We start from the raw sequence: 21585 nt of genomic DNA on the forward strand, positions 1-21585 counted from the left end.
CTTTTATTGACTACCACTGGAAATTCATCTCACCTTGCATATATTGCAAGATCATCTTCTGAAGGGATATCTGAAAGATTGACCCCATACACATCTTTTGTTGATTGCACTACATTCTGGAACATAAGAAAGATTCAGACTAAGAATACCATAACAACATCCAAAGAAAGTTTGCTCTTAAGAAAGAACTTCTTTAAAAACTAAAATATAATTTCAAAAGTGCAGACAGAAACAAACAGGTCTCTCACATCCACAGCAATATTAGCTTACACATATTTTTTAAAAAAAATAATTTATTAAAAATATTAACACATTTATTCAACAAGTAAAGAATTCTTGAAAGATAACATCAGATAAAACAACATATTAGGAGAATAAATTATATTAATAGACCATAATGGTGTAGTTATTAAATTCTGTTCTGTGTTGAAACTTAATACAGAATAAATCATATTCGTTCAGAACATGCTCCCACATTTGCTTTCACATTTCCTGCTGCCAATTCTGCAATAATTACAAACATCAGGTTGAACAAAACTATTTTTATTTTATACATTATGCAATCATGTCAGTCAACTATAACAAGGAATCAATGCACATGCAATAGTTCACTAACTGTGCCTAGTGATTCAGTGCTAAACTGAGGGGGGCTTTCTGACACGACACATATGACTGTGAGTCAAATATAAACACAGTTTCTTTTAGTTCAAAAAGATTCAAAGTCAAAGAACTTCAGAAAGGTATGTCCTGACCAGAAGTATAAATGCATTTTTTACTAACTTCTCAGAGATGTGAACAGAAAGGAACTAGCTTTTTTGGTTCCCCCAATAATAAGGACTGCCATGAATGAACAATGCAAATTATGACTAAAATTCAATGTAGGAAAAGGTGCTAATTAATTGGAATATATTTCTTCATATCATTACTAAAAAGTCAGAATAGCTCACCCAATTTTAAGCCATTGAAATTCAAAAATGTTTCAGATCATACTTTGTGTTTACATGCATCTTTCATTTAAGCATCTTAAAAATCTAAAAAAGGTATCTTAGATCTGAGTGCTGAAGTGTGCTCAAAACAGAGGGAAAATCTGATGTGAGACAAATTATGCAATAGTATGAATTAAGAATAACATTTCAACTTGGATTTTTGTTTAAAAAAATCTAGAAACAATCTGATTTGCTGGAGAACAGGTACTCTGTTATTCAGAGATAATGGAAAACTTTCAGATAAAATATCTTGCATAAACACAAATAAATAAATGTGCTTGTACTGGCTTAGGAAGAAGACACGATTGTACTATTGAAGGCTGAAAATCCATTATTTGAGAACACAGAACCCTAGGCTAAAGACTGAATAGAATCAAAATCTGAATTGTGGCAAAGAAAAAAAAAAGGCAGTTTAATTGTCTGTTACCTATCGGGCACTACATTTCACGCTGAGGTCATAAATACTCCATTTTCTTCAGAAGTGATAATATGCACAATACTGTAACATTTAAATTAGCTGTGACTTAAAAAAAAAAATCAACCCCCCCAGACAACGTAAGTATTTTCCAAATTTCTATCATTTCCATTAGCATAACCTTTTGCTAAGACATTTTCAATGGTATCTAAAATGGGTATCTACAAGAAAGAATTAGAAGAACTATTACACGAACTAATAAAATAGATACTTCCATAGCTCTTCATACATCTCATTATTTTCATTAAATAAACACCCAAGGGATTAAAAAAAATGGGAGTTACGCTAGCAAAAAAAGATTAATAACCCACAACTGAAAATATACATTCTTTCCACCTGACTGGGCAAACGCAATTTAGTTCACTATTTTATTCACTGCCATTATCTTCAACCTTAGTAGCAATAACAGCACAGGACCTATGCGATAACATTATCATGCACATTTTTGAAGTTAGTTATTTTTTTTTTTAAATGCCAGACCATATAATTATGGAACAGCAATTTAAAAGTGTTCACATAAACCACGTTAAAATTTAGACAGAATGAACATTAATTTACAGTTAATCAACCTAAGCAAGTGGCATCGTCCAAAAGGGATTGCTTTGTAATTCCAAGAGGTGGTTCTCAGGACCTCAGGTTCATAGTACATGTCTTTCAGGGGCTTTGCTCCAGATTAACTCCCATGGACTAAATGTTAAGTAGGTAGATCAGGTACATTCCTGGAGAAAAGGAATCTCATTTGCATGCTCGAAGGCCTCCTCACGATGTCTGCCAGAGCATGGTAAGGGACAATAATCAGAAGTGCAGTACTGCTCTGAATTAACACACTAATATAGGTGCATTTTACATTATGTAATGACCCAAATACCTTTCAAATACCATAGTTTTCTGACAGTATTTTTTTTTAATGCTATTTTCCTTTGTGTTTCACTATTACATGACAAGAAGAACAGAAAAGGTTTACCACAGGTTGTACTGCAGTTATGCTAATATCTACATTAAAAAAATTACACGGGAGACCATTTCCACTAAATTTCTCAGTGCTTTACTTCTGACTGTTCTAGAACATTTTTTTAAGGGAATGTGAATTTTAAGCCTTCTTGCCTAACACAGTAATTTCTTACCTCTGTAATTTTTGTATTGTCTCCTGTATCAGTCACCTTTACCGGAGTTGAACGTTGAGAAACAGCACCTTCATCTTCTTTATCTGTCCCAGAATCATCTTCAGAACTACTCGACACTGCTTCCTCGCTTGGGGGTGGAGGAGCACTAGCAGCTGTTTTGCGCTGCAGCACAGCTTCTTCTCTATTATTTTTGTTCCTATTAGGAAAGGCAGTGTGTATTTATGAAATCAGCAAGATATTAGCAATGAATATTTAAAACTCTTAATCTTGGTTACAATCTTTCTGGGGAAATAAGTTTTAACCTCTGGGGAAACTATTTGCTCATCTCCACAATCCTCGATTGATTCCTCTTCTTCAATCTCTTCTTATTCCAGAGCATTTAAAGACAGCCCAAAGGATTCTGTCAGTTTTTCTTCACTGATTCTCTGATTCTTTACTTAAATCCCTCCCCACAACTGAATAAATAAAAAGGAATAAAAATTACTTGAGACATAACATCTTTGGTTTTCATCTTGGAAAAAAGTTTCACTTTCTGATTAATAACAATATCCACTCCTATAGCTTTCTTAATCTTGGTTCCAAATCTTAATGGTAATGTCACTTTTTTTTCTTTATTTTCCATACCTCTCCCCTCAATTCAGTTCTTTAATCAGCAACATTTCTTTATCCAGTATGTATTTCTCACTCAAGAAATTCTGGTCAATATAAAGAGGTGCCTTATTTGTAAGATACAGCATTTCTGTGTAAGCAGGCTAATACTGGATTTAACTGTATGCACTCTGAAAGGTGCACATTACTTCACCCATCACGAATTATACCAGCCTTATGTCCTCTGAATCCTCTCGTGCTGGCCACAGAAGGGTATTTAGTTGCAATTTCCTCTCAGACACTGTCACAATCTTTCAGGGAAGGCAGTTAATGAATAGACATTAACTAATGAATACACAGTTTATAGACAAATCCCTGGAAATAGGGAAGGAACATCTCTTCCTTGCTGCAGTGACTGTCCCATGTATCACTGACACTGTGTGTGACTCACTCTAAAGAAAGACAGCAGCATGCTAAGAGGCTGTGGAAACAGCACATAGATTGATGCAAATGCTATTTGGAGATGCAGGTCTAGTGCTCTCATCAGCATCACTCGAGCCCTAGTGGAGCACATCATGACTCTTTATAGAGTGCTGCCTCTTGAAGTCAAACTCTCACAGGAGTTTATCCCTGTACTGAATTAGCTACACTTTATATGCTCAAGGAACATGTACAAACAAGCAGGGAAGTCCTTCCAAAGGCTCTGATCTGAGAGCATACCCCACCCCTGAGGACATTATCGTATCAGAAGAAATCTTAGAGCTGGAACAAAATGCCTTGGGAAAAATAACACCATGGGCAAGTTTGATTTCTGCCTCAGCAGAACCTGACATTTCCTTGGACTGAAATTTACAGAAAGTTATGAAGACATAAGCAATCTTTTCAGGGAAAATTAAGGGGTTTTTCCCTACTTTTCTAAATGAGGTGAAGGTCACAAGAAAAGCAGTCCTTTCTGAAAGCTGAGGAACTGAGCAAGTAGCCAAACACTAGTAAGAGTGTTATCCTCACCTCACTCCCAACATGTACTCAGCCAAGATCTAAGCATCCTTGGGACCCAAACACTTACAGGAAAAAAGAGATCACCAAACCCTTCAGAAATGTCTTCGATCAAAATGTGATGACAAATGTGCAAGGCAAAGGTACCACCTTTTGCAAGGCTAAATAGGGTTGAGGTGCAAGAGTGAAGCCACGTTTTACCCTACAACACAGCCAACGAAGCGGAAGCCTTATAAGTGATACACAGGGAGTCCTGGAAAGCAGCTTTGATGGAGCTGATTCTCTGTCTCACATCAACCCCTAAAAATCACAGTGAAGAGCTTGAATAAAAGTGCCTGAGAAAACTATATAATGGTCAAGAATTTAATGGAGTATCTAGAGACAAATTAGTTAGTCCAAAATCTGACATTATATCAAAGTAGAAGAATAAAGCTTATCCTCAAAATACTCATAAACTCACAATTCTTAGCAGAGATAAACTGTGTAACAGTTGAACAGTCTTCCTGTTTATTCCCAGTAGGATGAAATGAGATTCCATTGCTGATAAGCATAGTCTGCTCTCAACATTTATTGACAATGAGACCCTGAGGATCAGAGCACATGAGACAGTCGAATGTTCTAGTGTTTAACAGAAGGGCGAGTTTTCAGAGGAATTGATAATGTTGTGACAGCACAGTAACTACTGACAAAATGTTTCCTTAATATGAGGTATCAAAGAGAGACTGAATTCAGGAAGATTCTGCATAGCCCTTCTGTGACACAGCAATCAAGACAGCAGTGGAATAAATAGGGTAACAAAGCAGGTCCAGGATGCAAAAGCAGCTAAATGAAGCATTCATTTGTCCCAGTAACTGCTGCTGATTGTTTTATAAAATTTTATCAATAAATATTTTAGTAACTTTTTTTATCAAAGACTATGCTGAAATTGGCATTTATTTCTGTTTCAGAATATGTACTGTTTATGAAAAATTTATCATTTTTTTAAAGACAACAAGAAAATATGCACTGCTGTCAACGCCAATAGAGAATAGAGTTGCCACTAGGATGAAGAGATGATCAAATTTTAATAACTTCTGTATATTATAGATAAAATCTTCTCATGAGTTTCACTTTGAGGAATAAGAGAAAACAAGTTGGAATTAAGAATTCCTAGTGTCAAATAAAAATCTCAAATCAGATGTGATTTTGAAAGTGTACAATTCTACAGTATAACACCAATGAATTTTTTATTTCCCATAACATAGAATATGCTTCACAGACACACATGTAAGAGTTTATATATTTTCATTACAATTTCATTACTGTTAAACCAGAACAAAATTTCTGATTTCAGACTTACCCCAACACAGATTTTCCAGTTTCATCAGGTTTACGAACAGTAAATGGACTTGGATCAATTCCCACATTCTTAGGCATAAAATCTCTGTCAAAACAGAAAGGAAAAAGTGTTCATTAACACAGTTCAACACATAAAATTTTTAAATTTTCTGGAAGAACCACCTCTAACATCTATCTGTGAATTTAAAAAAAAATCATCATAAAAAGAGATATCAAGTTGTAACTTTACCATTACAAGTTGATGTATATATAACCTAGGTATTTAAAAAGCTTTAAGTTGCATTATTTAGTCCCACAAAACAGCTCCAAGTATCACCACTTGCCAAAGATGCTAAAACATTGTGCTCCATTCCTGCACTAAAGAAACCCTGTAACTCAGGGTTTTGTACATTGTTTTCAAAATGCTGCCAACACTCAAATTGTGTCAAACAGCTACATGAAACATAATCTGCCTGGAAATCTTTAGCCAAACCATGATTCAGATTATGCTCAGAATATCCAGCTGATTGCTGCCAACAAAAAAAAAGACCCAAAAATATCTGGCCAGCTGTGAGAACTGGATGAACTGAAGAAAACAACTGCAAAACAAGAGCAGAACAACGAGAAAACAACTGTGTTGAAAGCAGCCTCTGTGATCTGAGTCAACAGAGAAAAGTTCATCTCTCTGCCATCAAGTGCCCAGACATTACGCACTCCATAATAAAAAATAATTGGAAATCTAATTGCTATTTTAACAGACTTTTTTTAGAGTAACATTTCCATGTAACATTGTGATTTAGTTTCAAGAACTTTGCTAAATTTGAAATTACACATATTTAACAAATAAATCAAATGCATATTTAATTCACACTAAATCAACTCCCAGTCGAGGATTTAGAGCCACAAAACATCCCAATATACCGTGTAGAATTGGTCATTGCCAAGCAGAAAGTCTCATCAAAACTGCTCAACTCATATGGCCTAAAAAACTCATTGTGGATATCAATTTCCTCTTCGTATTTGTGGAATTTCTTCACTGTCAACTTGCGTCTGTTTTCAGCACATGTCACTGAGGGGGGAGAAAAAAAAAATCTTTTTACTAGCAATTACTGACTCCTGCAAAAATCTAATCAAACAGTAGCCTGCTCACCTAGCCACCATACCAGGCAATTTTTCCTACAGTCATATCCCCTCTGAGACAAGGAAATATGACATGAAGAAGATGCATTGCACATCTTTAATAAATATGCATTATCAAACACTATAATTTGATTTCATTTCATGATGAAAATTCCTAATAAAACATGCTCCACAGTACCCCAGAGAAATAAGACACACTAGCTATATTGTATCTTCTGCAACAGGAATAGAACCACCAGCACAGATTATAAATATATGCTAACAGACAAGAAAAAAAGAAAAAACAATTAGGTGTGCCCTGGCTCATAAACATATGAAGGTCAAGTTTTAGCCACTTAGGTAGCTCTTGCAACCTGCAATTGAAAAATCGTATCTCCTTGGTGGGGGTGGGGAGGCGAAGTATTTAGAAACCATTATGGAAACACTTTTTTTTTTTCAGATTTGGGATCTAAAACAGTCAAAAAGCATTTGTAAATAAAATGTCTTTTTCAAGATACTCTGCAAGGCAAGGAGCAAATATGGGTCCTACCTTCATCAAAAGGAAGAGGTAAATGCTTTAGCACACCTGTGGTCCACCAGTAAGTATAGCTGTACAGGAAAAACAGAACTGCAATCAATACAGGAGATGGGATCTTGTATTCAGCCTATCCAGTCTGCACATAACATTCACCCATCCATACAGTATCACTTCAGCATTGTTGAATTGGCTGGTGGAGTTCAACAGGCCCCTTTCCAACTACTTTGCTCTCAAATCAGAAAATTTAAACAAATGAAGCTCAATACCAATAGTTATGGACAGAAGAGTGGCTTTGTTCCATTAAAAAAACGCATTTCAGGTGCCTACCTCTACAGCACTGAAAATTAAAGTCTTAGTACATATCACAAGTATTGATGTATTTCTCTTGTTCTGGTCTTTGGAGGAGTGGGGGGAAGGCATCCCCTCCCACATGTTATTCAGATCCCAAAATTTAGGAAAAAGGTATGAAGAAATGAAGGTCAATGATAATAAAATCGGATGATTGTCAAAGCAGCTGACTTCTACACAAAGAAATACATTTTGATGTAACAGGTGTCATAAGCCTGAGAACTGTTGGCATAACTAACAGCAAAATTTAAGCCCTGCTGGAAGCTTATTCAGGATTTCTGTAAAACAACAAAGGAAGTCAAGCAACATTCATAAAACAAAGCATGTTTTATCTTTCATTCATGTTTACACAGCTTTACTCTTCTCAAATATACTTTAATTTCTTTTCTTATTTTTTCTGATAGTTTCTTCTATTTCATTACATGGAATGAAAACACAGTTGTCTTCATTGATTTTTATTTCCAATACGCGTGTATTCACAATACTGTGAGGGCTGTAATCAGAGTATTTATGTGATTGTCTCCTACTCCTGTCAATGTAGCCATCTGGAGCAGACACAGTGGGTATATTCCCACAGCCAGGGATAGACTTATTAGTGGGATTTAGGAGATGGTACAGAACAGGCAGGAAAACACACTTCAGTTCCAAGAACTGTGTATATCCTAGACAGTAAGGAATGAGTTATGCCTGATGGTCCTGCCTCTTCTCAAAGTCCTGTATCAGGCCATGCTAGTAAGCTACTTTCTCCAGTGCTTTCAGAAACTATGCAGACATACCCAGTTTTGTTGCCTGCATAAATGATAAGTAACATGGCAACACAAAGTCTCCTTTTCCATATTCACCATCCTTTCACATGAATCATAAATTATATAGAAGTAAGATATGAACGTTATTAAATATCTTCCTCCTGATGAGGAGGCAATTACAATATAGGAAAAGCACAGATAGTCAAAAGAAGTTTAAATGACAGGAAACATCATCTTCTATCTCCTGTATCCTTGACTTCATTATGAGTGTCATTATTTCTTTGTTGTTGTGCCCAAGGAATCCAAAAGAGGCACTACACACACAGGCAGGAAAAAGTTACACAAAGAACTTCTCCAAATGTTTGGTAGAACCAAAAAATTACTTAAAGGAGTTTTTTTTCATGTATTTATTTCACCTAGTTATTACATGAAGGTGTCATTTTGTTCACATAATAAACATCTTGACTGTATATTATAACTACTCAGAAGAAATTCTGGTTAGAATGAAAGGTAAAACTAATTAACAAGTAAATGAAGAGTACCAACATTTCTTTTTAATATTCCACCTCATTTGAGAACAGTATCTGTGACGAATAAGAGATAGCTGTTTTAACAGAGTAACAGATGAAAGGGAGACTAGAACATTTGCATATTTGCAATATATCAGCTGAATTAATTTTAGACATACAATGATGTTCAGAACGAGTAGTCAAGAAAATTAATATTGCATGTTTAATGTATGCCTGAAGTAGCATTTGGTTGTATGGCTCATATAAGCTATCTTTAAGAAAAGCCTCAGGAGACAATACAAGAGGACTGAAATTTAGAAAGAGCTGTATCATGTGCCAGCTGCTGCGACAGGTTAACAGAATAAGCAGCCAACAGGGACTGATCACACTGTTGAAACACTTGCAGTTTTCCCCAGCCAAAAATCTAAATGCAGATATTCAGATCTACCATTTGTACTAAAGAGCTTTAAGGCTCACAGAATGATCAAAGATAAAACCAGCCAAAATCCTAAGAGATTATTTAGTTGACAAGTTGAGTACTGTCCTTTTTGTTAAAAGGGATTTTTTTTAATGCACAATATTCATATTCTTCAACAAAATCATTTCCCTCTGTGAAGCAATCAAATTACTTTAAAATTTTTATACTTTACTACTTCCGTACATTACCATGCAACTACAGTGGAATGCAAATGAAGAAAAATAGTCTTCAAAAAAGGCTAGACATAGACTGAAAGGAATATAGAAAATCATGGATTTCTTGGTATGCACAGCTGCAGACTAAGTGCAGTACATAGGAAAATAAATGCTATCCTCGTAAAATAATCTCAAACTCAACCATTAATAAATATGACAATCAAGAATGCACCTGTATATTGCTTAGTGGAATGTTACCACATTCATACATAACTGTACTGCAGTAAAATAGTGAAACATTTTACACTGAAGGATAGAATTTCATATGAAATTAGACTTCTTTTTAAGTACAACAGGAAAATAACATACTAAAGAATATCCTTTGAAACACCAAGGCTCAGCATTTTTTGGTAATCTCTTGAAGGTGTTTTTTTTAAGCTTTTGTATAAACATAAAAAACAGTAAGCAAGTTTTTGACAGGCTGACCTGATTATTTGATTAGCAACGTGTATGTTTTAAAATTTATTAGAGCAATACCAAACAAAATAAAAAACAGAACAGCAAAATACCTTTGCCTGGTCTGTGACAGACCAAGGGTGTTCTTGTGATGCAAATAAAAATCAGTGGGAAGCTCCCAGAGATGTGGCTTTCCTTCTGCAGGCTTGAATACTCCCAGAAAGAGATTGATAGAATCTTGCCTGTCCGCATCTGTTAGACAAGAGGCACACTCAATACCAGGAGCACTGCACAGCTCAAGCCCATTCAGACACTGCTTCTCTCTGCTCCTCAGAGTGTGCTATGACTGCTGCAGGGCCCTCTGGGCTTCAAGCAGCACAATGGAACCTCATTTAGAGCAGACCTTCTGTCACAGTGCAGGGCACACGGGGCTGGTACCAACGCTGCCTCTTCCCTTGGCTTCTCCTTCAGGAGCCCAGGCTTGGCAGAAGTCAGACCTCCCGCTGCAGCTCTGGCTCCCACCGCTGCCTATTCGTGTGTGCATGAAGCACATGCACGGATTTAGGCAAGTTTCAGGAAATCTGACACACCTTAGTGAATTTACTGCAGCCTAAATAACTGAAGAATGATATAATGAAATTAAACAATATCCATACAACGCACATTTCCAACAAAACATACAAATGATGAATTCTTTGGGATTTTCTTGCCAAAACATAGTAAAATGATTACATTTCACAAACACCTTTTAATAATTTGGACTTGTTTCCTGTGGTTTAAATCATCAGTTTAGCTTGTCATATTCTAAGCTCCACCAAATTATTACTTGATGTGTCTTACTTTTTCTCACCCGTACAGCTTAATTAATAGTAATTATCCTAAGAGCTTTGAGGTCAACAGATGAAAATATTTTCTTATAAGAGTAGATTATTTTTAGATTAATGTATTTTTAATGATAGACAAACGGTACATGTGTAGCTAAGAGATTTACTTAGGAGGCAGTGATAGCACGCCTCTTGTAATCCTGCTCTGAATCTTATATACTGTATGACTTCAAGCAAATCACTAAAATTTTCTGAGTCTGTTTAATTCAAGTACATAAAATACATAAGCATTAAAAAAAAGTTTCTTGTATCAGAAACAAAAGGAAATACTGATTCATGAACTGGCTAGCCCTCAGATTTTTATTTGCATTTTAAAGGACATATTATGGATAGTAATAATAATAATTGTTATTATTATTATTATAAATGCAGTACAGAAAATCAGAATCTTGTTCTAAAACTGTTTCCTTTTTCTCTGCTTTCTTAGAAAACTTAAAGAACAAAATGATCTCTCTCAATGTGCCACATTAACAAGCTAGCTGTTGCCAACTGAACAGGCAGTGTTGGACAGTGTTAAACCTTTAAATTTCATTGAAACAAATATTTTAAAACTCCATAATAAACATGAAACAAAGTAAATATGACATTGAATGCCACATTGCAACAATGTCATCTTCAAGCACAAAAAATGCCTAAAGCGTCAAAAATAATTGCCTCAAATGGGATCAAATACCAAAATCATAAGTAAATTGGGGAAAGTGTGCAGCACCCTTTAAGAAAACTTCATTCAAAGACAGTATTGACTTCAGTAAAGACTAGTGTCTGTTTGTGTACTTTGCTACAAGTTCATTCAGATGACCCGATGGACGTTTTTATTTCCACAGTTTTCTTTTTTTTGTAACATCTTTTTTACAACAAATTCTTTTATTACTAAAAGACATGCATATCATGACTATCCTTGCAAACAGACCACAACCCCAAATGTGGACCTAGAACTTTGCTCAGGCTTCCACCTAACCATTTCAGTGGCTGGCATAAAAGTGAACAGCTCAGAGATTCGTTCCATCTTCTACATCACAGTACAGGGGACACTGCAAGGGTGCTACCTTTGGCTCATAAGAATTGATGAAACCAGACCTTATTGCCAGTGCAAATAATAAGAGACCATATGACTGAAATAAACAAGTTCTCTATTTCCCATTTAATTTGGGCAAATACGATACACGAATTACATGATTTACATTCAGAAAAGTTACTCTGAATTGTGTGCTCTCAACATTGTTATACACACAGAAACAATAATTTTAGCCAAAGAAGTCAGAGATTACTGAAGTATTTCTAGCCATTGCCCAACTCACTGTTTTAAAGTTCACACAGTCTATAAATAATTGCGGTCTACTACAAAGAAGAAAAAAAATAGGTACTTCTACCCCTGCCTATGCAAGTTTTGTGAAAAAGAGTAATAGAGGACTGACACAATATTGATAACACGGTAACACGGTTTGGCCTTCTGACATGTCTTAGACTGCCCTTTGATCATTCTTTCAGGTCTTCTTCAAGACTTCTAAACACCCAACACTTTTTTTTATTATTTTGCAAAAGATAAGGCTCAGCATTTTTCAAAGAGGTTTTCCCTTAGCAATGTTGCCCAGAAGAAAGTAGAACACTCAGTGTTCTACCAATGAGTGATATGAGCTAGTAAAGGAGTAAGTTAATATTTTACAGCTTATTTAATGAAAAAAAATAGCTCATTTACTTGAGTTTTGAATTTTGTCTTTTCTACCACAGATTTAACCATTTGTAGCTCCTATTCACACAAAACAATTACATGCACTACAGCTTGCTTTGTTTTGAGCTCTCAGAAACATCACTAGAAATACTCCACATGAAGCTTTCTACTCATGTTTAGATTTATCGGTTTCCTTATATTTGCTGAAAACATTCTGTCCAACATTTTAACACTCAGTAACACCTACCTGCTTCTCTATTGATCTACAAATGTCACTGACAGATGCAGTGCTACATGTATGCATTTTCTAAATAAAGGTCTGCATGCTACAACATAGGATAAATCACTATTTCATCAAATCAGAATACTTATTTGAGAATTACCTATTTGAGAAATACCTATTACTGAATTACCTGGAAATTATAGTATAGAGGAACTCTGTCACAAGATCATAGTGCAGATTACTGAAACATCATGAGTAAGATGCTTTGTAAACAATAGCTTAAATGAAAGCACTTAAATTTACCTGAGAAAGCATTACTATAATATCTTGAGAGTGTTTGCATAATATCTTTGGAATGCTGAGTCCATGGAGCAATCTTTCTATACGTTTTCACTCTGTGCACAAGCTGAGAGCCTCCATACTGCAGAGAAAGCGTGTCTCCATGATCTTCATATAATTCTTCAAATAATCTGAAGGAAAAGCAAAATGTGTCATCTATCAAACTTCTGAATAGAATTTTTAAAGAGAAAATATAATAAAGTCTTTCTGCATATGCAATACAGTTTCTTCTCCTATATTCAGATAAATATGTGGAAATTTTATTCAGATATAATAATTACTAAGAAGATTTAGACTTTGAGATTTTCATTACTTTTTAATATAACAGAAGAGGTTCACACAAACAGAGCAAGCAGTTGTATAGATTCAGGAAGAAGATTAACATGTCATACTACTTAATGGGGAGAAAACAAACAATATATCTTCACTAACCAAGGCATGTTTCATACACTAGAAGGGACAGAACATATCAATATCTCAAGGCTACATTTTCTGTTAAGTACACCAGGAATGAAGTTAGCATAACCTTCCAGAAACCTCCCTAGTTACAATAATGATGGCTCAAAGGTACAAAATGAATAAACATGACTTGTAAGAGAAGTGTATGGCAGTCAGGTAACATTTGCTGGAGCTGGAAAACCTTGGTGTAAGCAGAAGGCAAAAAGAATTGGTTAAGAATTGACTTGAACAAGGAGAGCTAGCAAAAAAGTGAAGAAGTCCTCTGGCATCAAGAAGTTGACAGCATTCAAACTGGGAGCAGTCCAAATAGCAAAAATTAAACAAGCTTTTTATCAATGACAAAAACAAGACAACAGTCTCAGAAAAAGAGGCTATCTTAAGGAGATGGCACTCAGTCTAAAAGATAACATTCAAAAGTGCTTCTCAGAAATGCCTTGCTTGAGCAAGACAATGACAAGGATGATATTTTGCTAAAAGAGACTAGAAGTTTAGTTGAGAGACAAAACCCCCAAAACAGAACAAAACAAGCCCCAACCCCTCCCCAAAACTAAAAAGCAAACCCAACCACTAAACCTGTGGGAACATGTTTCACATCAGTATAGGAAGACAAAGTAACTCGGGCATTTACATGTAATACCTGTAGAAGAAAGAAGTCCTTCAGGACTGAAAAGGAAGACAGAAACAAACAACAAAATAAAATTAAAACCAAAATGCACCAAAACAAGACAACAAAAGCATTCCCCTAAGAAAGTTTCCAACAAAGACACAGTATTGCATAGGTAACCTAGCAACCATCTGACTGAAGCTCTCCTCAAAGGGATCTGGATGAAGAACACTTATCTGAGCATCAAATCAATTTCTGTAGAAACTAAATAGCTGTCCATCAAATCTTCTGTACAAGGTCAAGTACAGTAAGATCAATTAGGAGGAAACATCTGCTAAGTAACTTTAAATAAACAAAAGAGAAACCCCAAAACAACAGACAAAAAACCCCCCAAAGAAATAACCCAAACCCCACTTGCCTACACACCAATCATTCAGAGTTCATGACACCGTGTATTAGAATCTCATTTACTTCTTTGGGTTTGTTTTTGTTTGACCAGTAGCCCCAGGAGGCTGCACAGCAACTGGTATTGGCAGCAGAAATTATTTGTTCCCAGAGGTAAACATACAGCTCCCAGCAGCTGGGACATGGTGGATGAGAGGCACTGCTAGCACACCCAGGAAGCCACCAGTGGGTGCCCTCCGTGGCCACCAGGCCAGAGGCCAGGAGCCACCACTTGCACAGTGAACCAACGTGCTGCAGGTGAGGCTGTTTCTGCAGCACATACTGGCTCCAGGCCCCAGGCAAGCGCAGGAAACTAACAGAAAAAAAGAGGAGGAGCTGAAGGTATGTCTCAAGTAAAGGGGACGGAAGCCCAACTACTTGTGTTTTCTGAATACAAGTTAGGTCTCCGTGCTCTAAAGCTATCAAACCACTAGTTAAAATCATCAATGAAGCCGTAAGTTTCAGTGACGACAACAGTTTAAAGGAATAAAACCACAGCACCTTAAAGACTCCTACATTAATTTCTGAAGCATATTTACAAGTAGCTTAGTTTACCCTGACCTCCAAAACATTTCAATACAAATGCAGGGTTTTCATGAAGTGTTTGAGGATGCTTGTATAAGTACCATTGACACTTCATATGCAAGAAGTATTTTGCTGGAAAGCTTTTCTTCAATAAATCAAAACCCATGAAATGTTTCCAAAGAAAAAGGAGGGAAGAGCAAGGTAAGATGTACTTCTATACAGTCTGGCATTCTCCATGAAAGTATGTATTTATTTCAGTTTTCACCTTCAGTCAGCATTTTGCCTCAAGCAATTGAAACAAGTGTAAAAGGCTGGGGTGGAGGTTTTCTTAAATTTATTTCAAAGGAAAACACTTCTCTTTAAGTTTAGGCATATAAAAAGAATAAAGACAAGCTATTATCTCATAAGAAGACTGATTAACATACTTTTCCAGAAGATCAAACTTTCAGCATGACTGGATTTTCTCAAGATTTCAAGTATGGAAGATTTTTTAATCTTGGATGAATAAACATTAAATCATTCCAGTAGCAATAACTGTATGCTTCTTCTGCATGGACATAATTCTCCATAATCTCTTGACTCAAAAATTAAAACTACGACACACTCGATTAATCTATCTTACCTTACAGCATCTGTATCAAATTGTAAATTTGGTTTATCAATCAATCCCAATGAATACAGCTGGTAGGCCAAAGCACATTTCCCCACCATAAACTGGGCTGTGTTAGTGCGGTCTAAACAGTCCACACAATTCGTTCGGAGAACTCCAGTCTGGTAAAGCAATCCAAATAAAAGATTTATCTTAATCAACAAATTACTACACTCATGATTATTACTTTTTTACTACTAGCTAAGTCTTATCAAATAATGTCTTCATGATTTGATGTCTTATTAAATTATGTCTTCACAAAAATTTGAGGAAAGGCATTTCTAATAAAAGTTAAAAACCAATTAATCTCGAGCAAGCTACGTCAGACTGCTGTCATGCCTACTTTCAAAATATTCTTGCTTTTATCATCACACCTACTGCATGTTCCCTCAACTCACAAACAGCCTTGAAGAAGTCACAATTTGGATGTCACTCACAAGATGTCTAGTCAGCGACAAACTGTGATCTGAATGCTTACATGTAAGTCACTGGTGACTCTCAAATCATTAAAGATAAAATAATCACTTTCCTACTACAGGTAAACCTGTTAAGGCTAACATAAAAAAAACTAACTAGGGTTGATTTTTTTTTAAGGGATCAAATTCTATCTGCTCCGCTGTTTATCTGCCCTCAACAAACATATCCCAGTGATCAGCTAGTACAGAATGGTCACATGCTCTCTAACTTACAGGAAGTACAAAATTATGAATGGCAAGTCAAAGCAACTAATGCTTCTTAAGAATATGCACTGTGTTCAGAGTATAAAACCATAACATTCAGGTATATATTTGATACTGTATGGTTTGCATTTCAGTCAGTACTTTTCTGACCTTAAAGGAAGATGTGTTTCTAGTTTTATTTTCTTTTAGTGATGGAAACTGTAACAATGTACAGAAAAATTCAGCACTGGTGAAAATGTCAGTAACCCATGCTCACGCATGTCAGTACGTTACCAGGGTTAAGTATGCTTATTCCTCACTTCTTCTGTGTAACATTTTATGAGATGTAGTTTGCTAAAATGCTGCTGGTTTAACTTTCACTGCACTGGTAACATTACAGACTAAACTGTAATGGAAACTAGTTTAAAATACAAGCATTTCTCAGACTAAGTCCAGCAAAGATACAGTTCCAATACCATAAGGTTTTGGGCTACCATGCAAGAACTTTAGGCCCTAATTCCCAATTAAATTTCTGGGAAGGACAGCAGTAATAATGTGTACCATAAATACTGATTTAAGAGCAGTCTGTGAGTCACCAATCAGGTATTTAAGGGAAATTGTTCACTGTTCTTTGGGAGTGTTGATCTACATCACTATAATTATGAACTAATAAAGCATATTTTAGTACCTGCAAACGACCAGTGGAAACAACACAACCTCCCAGTTCATTCCACCTGGAAGACAAACAAAACAGAATGACTTTCAAATAAGTTTATAAAATAACAGATCATATCAGTGACAAATAGTTACTTCTGGATTTGCAGGGACTCGAGAGACTTCATCTGCAGAAGTCTAAACAAATACAGTTTCTATACTTAAAAAACATTTTAAACTTTTTACTTTTAATACCATAAAATCCACTGATCAACAACAGACTCAGTAACATTTAGATGGCAATTATCTTATTGGTATGCCTCAAAAGAAGTCATTCAGTGATTTCCAAATTAGTAAGTCTTAAAATAAGAAGTATCTTAATAAACACAGAAATTCCAAACAGCTTTCTAAGGAATAAGTGCTATTCATTATGCATCAAATAAATCAGAGGTACTTTTCATCTGGACGCAAGATACTGCAGTAGGAATCAGGTCGATTTACAAAAAATCCAGTCTTCTTTACTACACTTTCTGCAATCACATTCAGTCTGTCAAGGACATTGCAAAGTTTGCTGAGGAGAAGGGGAAAAAAAAAAAACAAAACAAGAGACAGTCAAGATACATTAATACTAAAAAAAATTTCACTACTTGAAAAGTTTTTCCATAACAAAAATGATTTAAAAACAGGCCCATATCACAGCTTTATTAATCCAACAGTAATTATGTCTATATTTTTCTTAGATTTTACAGGAAAGAGAGACTGACTGTATCTGAGCAATTTTACTTCTTTTTGATAAAAATGTTACATAAACTAGAAGCAGAAGACATAAAAAACCTAAAACTCCTTGATATTTACATCACACTAATATTTCTCTACCAAACTTTCTGTGATTCAAAAATATGAATGAGGCAGAAAAGGATGTATGATTACAAAAGGAATGTATGATTACAGAAAAGGATGTAAGCTGAATCACAGTCCCTTGTTTTGTTTGCAAGGTGCTGTTTTGTTCAGTAACATTTGCTTCCATCTGTGCATGGCAGCTACAAGCACTGGTACAGAAAGGATTTTTTCTACCTTTTAGTGTATTTGGCCATATCCCAGGGTATATATATAATTGCATGTTCTGGGGGTAAGAATTGGTTGAGATATGTCACAGCAGCAACAAGTTCTTCACTGAGAATCCTTTCATGCTTTCTTTTTTCACGTTCCTTCAGCAAAAAGAAAAGGAATTTAACATCACAATTTTCATTAACAAATGTATATAACCCATACACAGGCACACATACATGCATGTATACATAATGGAAATCAAAAGTGGAAGCTGTAACAACAGCAGGCAGTTCTTCATAAATAGTACAATTAAATTAAGAACAGAAAAGATAGAAAAATCTGAACATTTTAGGTTTTTGACAATTTATCTGTATTTGTAATAAAAGTGACCTGTTTCAACTGTGCATAATCATTGGCTAGAAAATGGAATGCTGTAAGAGTAAAGAACACACAGAAACAAAAGTGGCAATGTAGATGAAATGGAGAATGACAAAAGAGAAGCAAAATGATAGGCAGAAAGAGAAACATCACATTCAGTTCTGAGTACAAGAGGACAAAGAGAAATTCTTCTCCATTAGAGGCAGGAGATGGGGAACAACAGCTCCCATCTCCCAGTCTTGCAATAATTTCTAAAAATTAGAATTCTGTTGCCATTGCCTGAATATAACATATGTTTTCATAGAACCATAGAATGGTTTGGGTTAGGAGAGACCATAAGATCATCTAGTTTCAACCCTCTATCATAGTCAGGGATGCCTCTCACTACTTCATGTTGCTCAGGGCAACATCAAACCTCGCCTTGAAGCAGGCACTCTATATTAGCATGGCTTGCCTCTCACTCCACCCAAACTAAACCCTATCCTGAACCTAAGCTATAAAAACTGCCTTATCTATGTTAACAGCAGTCTTAGACAAACCCTAGGGAAGCCTAATAAATTAATTACTAATTAACAAGCTTCTAGATTAGACAGATACAAGAGGACATATACCTCATCAACATTTAAGAAATCAAGTGCTTGAGAGAGAAGCCCTCAGCATTGGTGTAAAAGCAACAGATACATCCAAAAAAAAAGGTGTTCAGGTTAGAGGCCTTAGCCCTCCTTGCTCTTTTTTTTTTCATGTTTTCAAGGTACACAGAGTAATAAATGAAAATGAATTCTACCATCTTAATATTTAACATCTACAGAGAGGGAAAGAAGGGGAGGCAATGTCAGTCACTGCATCAAAAGCCTTGTGACTCAAAGCAATTAATTATTCACATGTCAAGGTCACGTGAGCCCAGATTCACACAATCACCATGGCTCTTAAAAGCTATGGCTGCAAGAGACATTTTCTTGTCAACAAACGCTATTCTACGTTGATCCTACAGGCTCCTGGACAGTCTTAAAAGCACTCCTACACAGAGCAGTCATGGAAGCAAACAACAGAAGGTAAGTCTTTGCCATAATATTTTCAAATATTTCAAACTCTACTACCTGCCAAGAAGCCTACAAACCTCACTTTGCATGGAACCATACTATTTTAGTAGTTTTTAGTGCTAAATTAAATTCAGTGGTTAACTTATTCGGACTTACAGCTAAAGGGTAATAGCAAAAACCTGAAAAGAACAGTGAAAGGTTACTGTAAGAAGTCTCTAAACATGGGAATTTTTTTTTTTTGAAGAGCTGTAGTGGAAGCAGAGTTATGTACTATACCCTGTAGGATGAGATTTATGAAGAAAATATTCTACTTATAAGCTAATACTAGTTTAGAACATAACCAAGATTACACAGAGACTCTACAGAAAGAAGCATAATATTAAACATTTAACACATAGAACATATTAAAAATATTGTACCTTCACAAGGTTCAATATAATAATGGGAGAGCCAAATCTTTGAAGCATTTGGTCAAAGTGAAGAGCAGCAACATGTGCATAAGGATCTGCTTGGTCCACTGAAACAAACATATATTCAAGATGATAATAAGTGAGCTGTAGAATTTTCCCTTAATAGTACTCTTCACAAAAGACGTATTAATTCTCTGGTAGTAATGACATCATGCAAAAGCTGTTAAAAAAATATTCCCTTTGCCAAATTGTAGGCAACTTCTTAAATTTTCATGAAATGCTTACGAGGAATAATTATTCTGGCCCCATTAATTTCAACCCAGACATTTCCACCATTTTCAACAGGTTTAATATTTTACCCACAATACTAAGAGAAATGCAGCTAACTTCATACACAAAGTAAGTACAAAGAAAGTTTTTCAAACAGAAACTCTTGCTATTTAATTTCTGAACGTGAAGTCTAAGACGGAAGTTTTTTTCTCAATTTTTTAACCTTAAATGATGGCTTCCCAGAGCACAAGTGCCTAGACAATTTGTTTGTTTTTGCAAATTCAGTTTTCACTTATTCTCTCAGATGTTCCTTTAGGATACAGCCCTAACCATAATCTATCACAAAAAATAATTTGTACACACGTGTTATGGGTGGCTTAGGCATCATAGTTGAAATATCTTGAGACCAGTACAGAGGGACAGACCCTCGAACCTGAACATAGGAAGAATAACTCCCCGCAGAAAATGACATAACTGAAGCATCATAAAGTATTTGTTCAGTTTCCACTTCATTAGCAACATCTCCCTAAACCAAACAAAAATACACAAGTGATGTAGATATGACATTCAAAGTCGCATGCAGTACAGAGTATTGATCATTACAAACAGAGCACAAAGAAACTGTGAGACACTGAACCACAGCAGTGAGAACAACACTGAAGGTTATATTCCCACTTGTCCCTAGTGTATATTACCATATTTTTATTTTTTTCCCCTCAGTTTGGGAAATAACAGCATCTCTAAGTGTAAAAAACCAAAACAAGTGCCAATTTACAACTATTAAATTTATTATTTTAAGAACAACTTTATTATGCCAATGAAAAATGCAATGATACATGTGATAAAATTATCTAATAGCATAATTTATAGCCAAAACCGTAAACTCCTCTAAACCAGCTCTTCAGTCAGTCAAGTTCAAGCTTTCATACTGGGGAGGGGCAGGAGGAAAGAACCCCTAAAATCGTATTTTATTTACCTCACAGTTTGATCCTCGTTTCAGAAAACGTGTTCCAGCAAATTTGCTTGATCTTCTGGCTATCAGAGTGACATATATAGGGCGACCATATATTAACAGCTCTTGAAAGAAAAGTTAAGGTTTACACGTCACATGCAATTTTTTGTTCACTTACCTTATGCACACCAAAATAAGTTCTAACAAAGGTGTATGAAACTGAAATAATCTGATTTACTAAAATCACCTTAACAGTGATGAGCATCACTTCCAAACTTATTTTGCAGCTGGAAGAGAACATTGCCCTTTCCAACAATCGGTTTTAAGAACTTTGAAAAGAGACTCTACATTGCAATACATCACCCACTTTTCAGAACATACAGAAGAGAAGCAACATTTCTATTTCATGAAATGACAGTGGAGGTGAAATAGATACAAGATATACCTAGCATTGCAAATGCTGCTTTTGTGAATACTGGGATTAAAACTTGGGAGCTTCATTTTCAGATGAAGTATATTCGTCACCCTGTAATTATTGGTT

At 35.5% G+C, this 21585-nt stretch overlaps 1 protein-coding gene across 3 annotated transcripts in view; it reads right to left on the reverse strand.

Annotated features, from left to right (window-relative positions):
* Positions 1–21585, reverse strand: part of FIG4 (FIG4 phosphoinositide 5-phosphatase) — a 52864-nt gene that overhangs the window by 12175 nt on the left and 19104 nt on the right. The window contains exons 8-21 of one of the 3 annotated variants that reach the window (XM_010402938.3): positions 21069–21169; positions 20456–20618; positions 19832–19929; positions 18019–18152; positions 17399–17515; positions 16979–17024; positions 15605–15753; positions 12915–13081; positions 9949–10087; positions 7156–7214; positions 6408–6555; positions 5509–5592; positions 2586–2781; positions 34–116 (exon numbers count right to left, since the gene is read on the reverse strand). In XM_010402938.3, the coding sequence (XP_010401240.1) occupies positions 34–116; positions 2586–2781; positions 5509–5592; positions 6408–6555; positions 7156–7214; positions 9949–10087; positions 12915–13081; positions 15605–15753; positions 16979–17024; positions 17399–17515; positions 18019–18152; positions 19832–19929; positions 20456–20618; positions 21069–21169 (1684 nt within the window). The other 2 variants (XM_010402930.3, XM_019290056.2) reach the window with 2 other exon arrangements.

Source organism: Corvus cornix, chromosome 3 (genome assembly GCF_000738735.6).
Source record: "Corvus cornix cornix isolate S_Up_H32 chromosome 3, ASM73873v5, whole genome shotgun sequence".
NCBI classification, from domain to species: domain Eukaryota; kingdom Metazoa; phylum Chordata; class Aves; order Passeriformes; family Corvidae; genus Corvus; species Corvus cornix.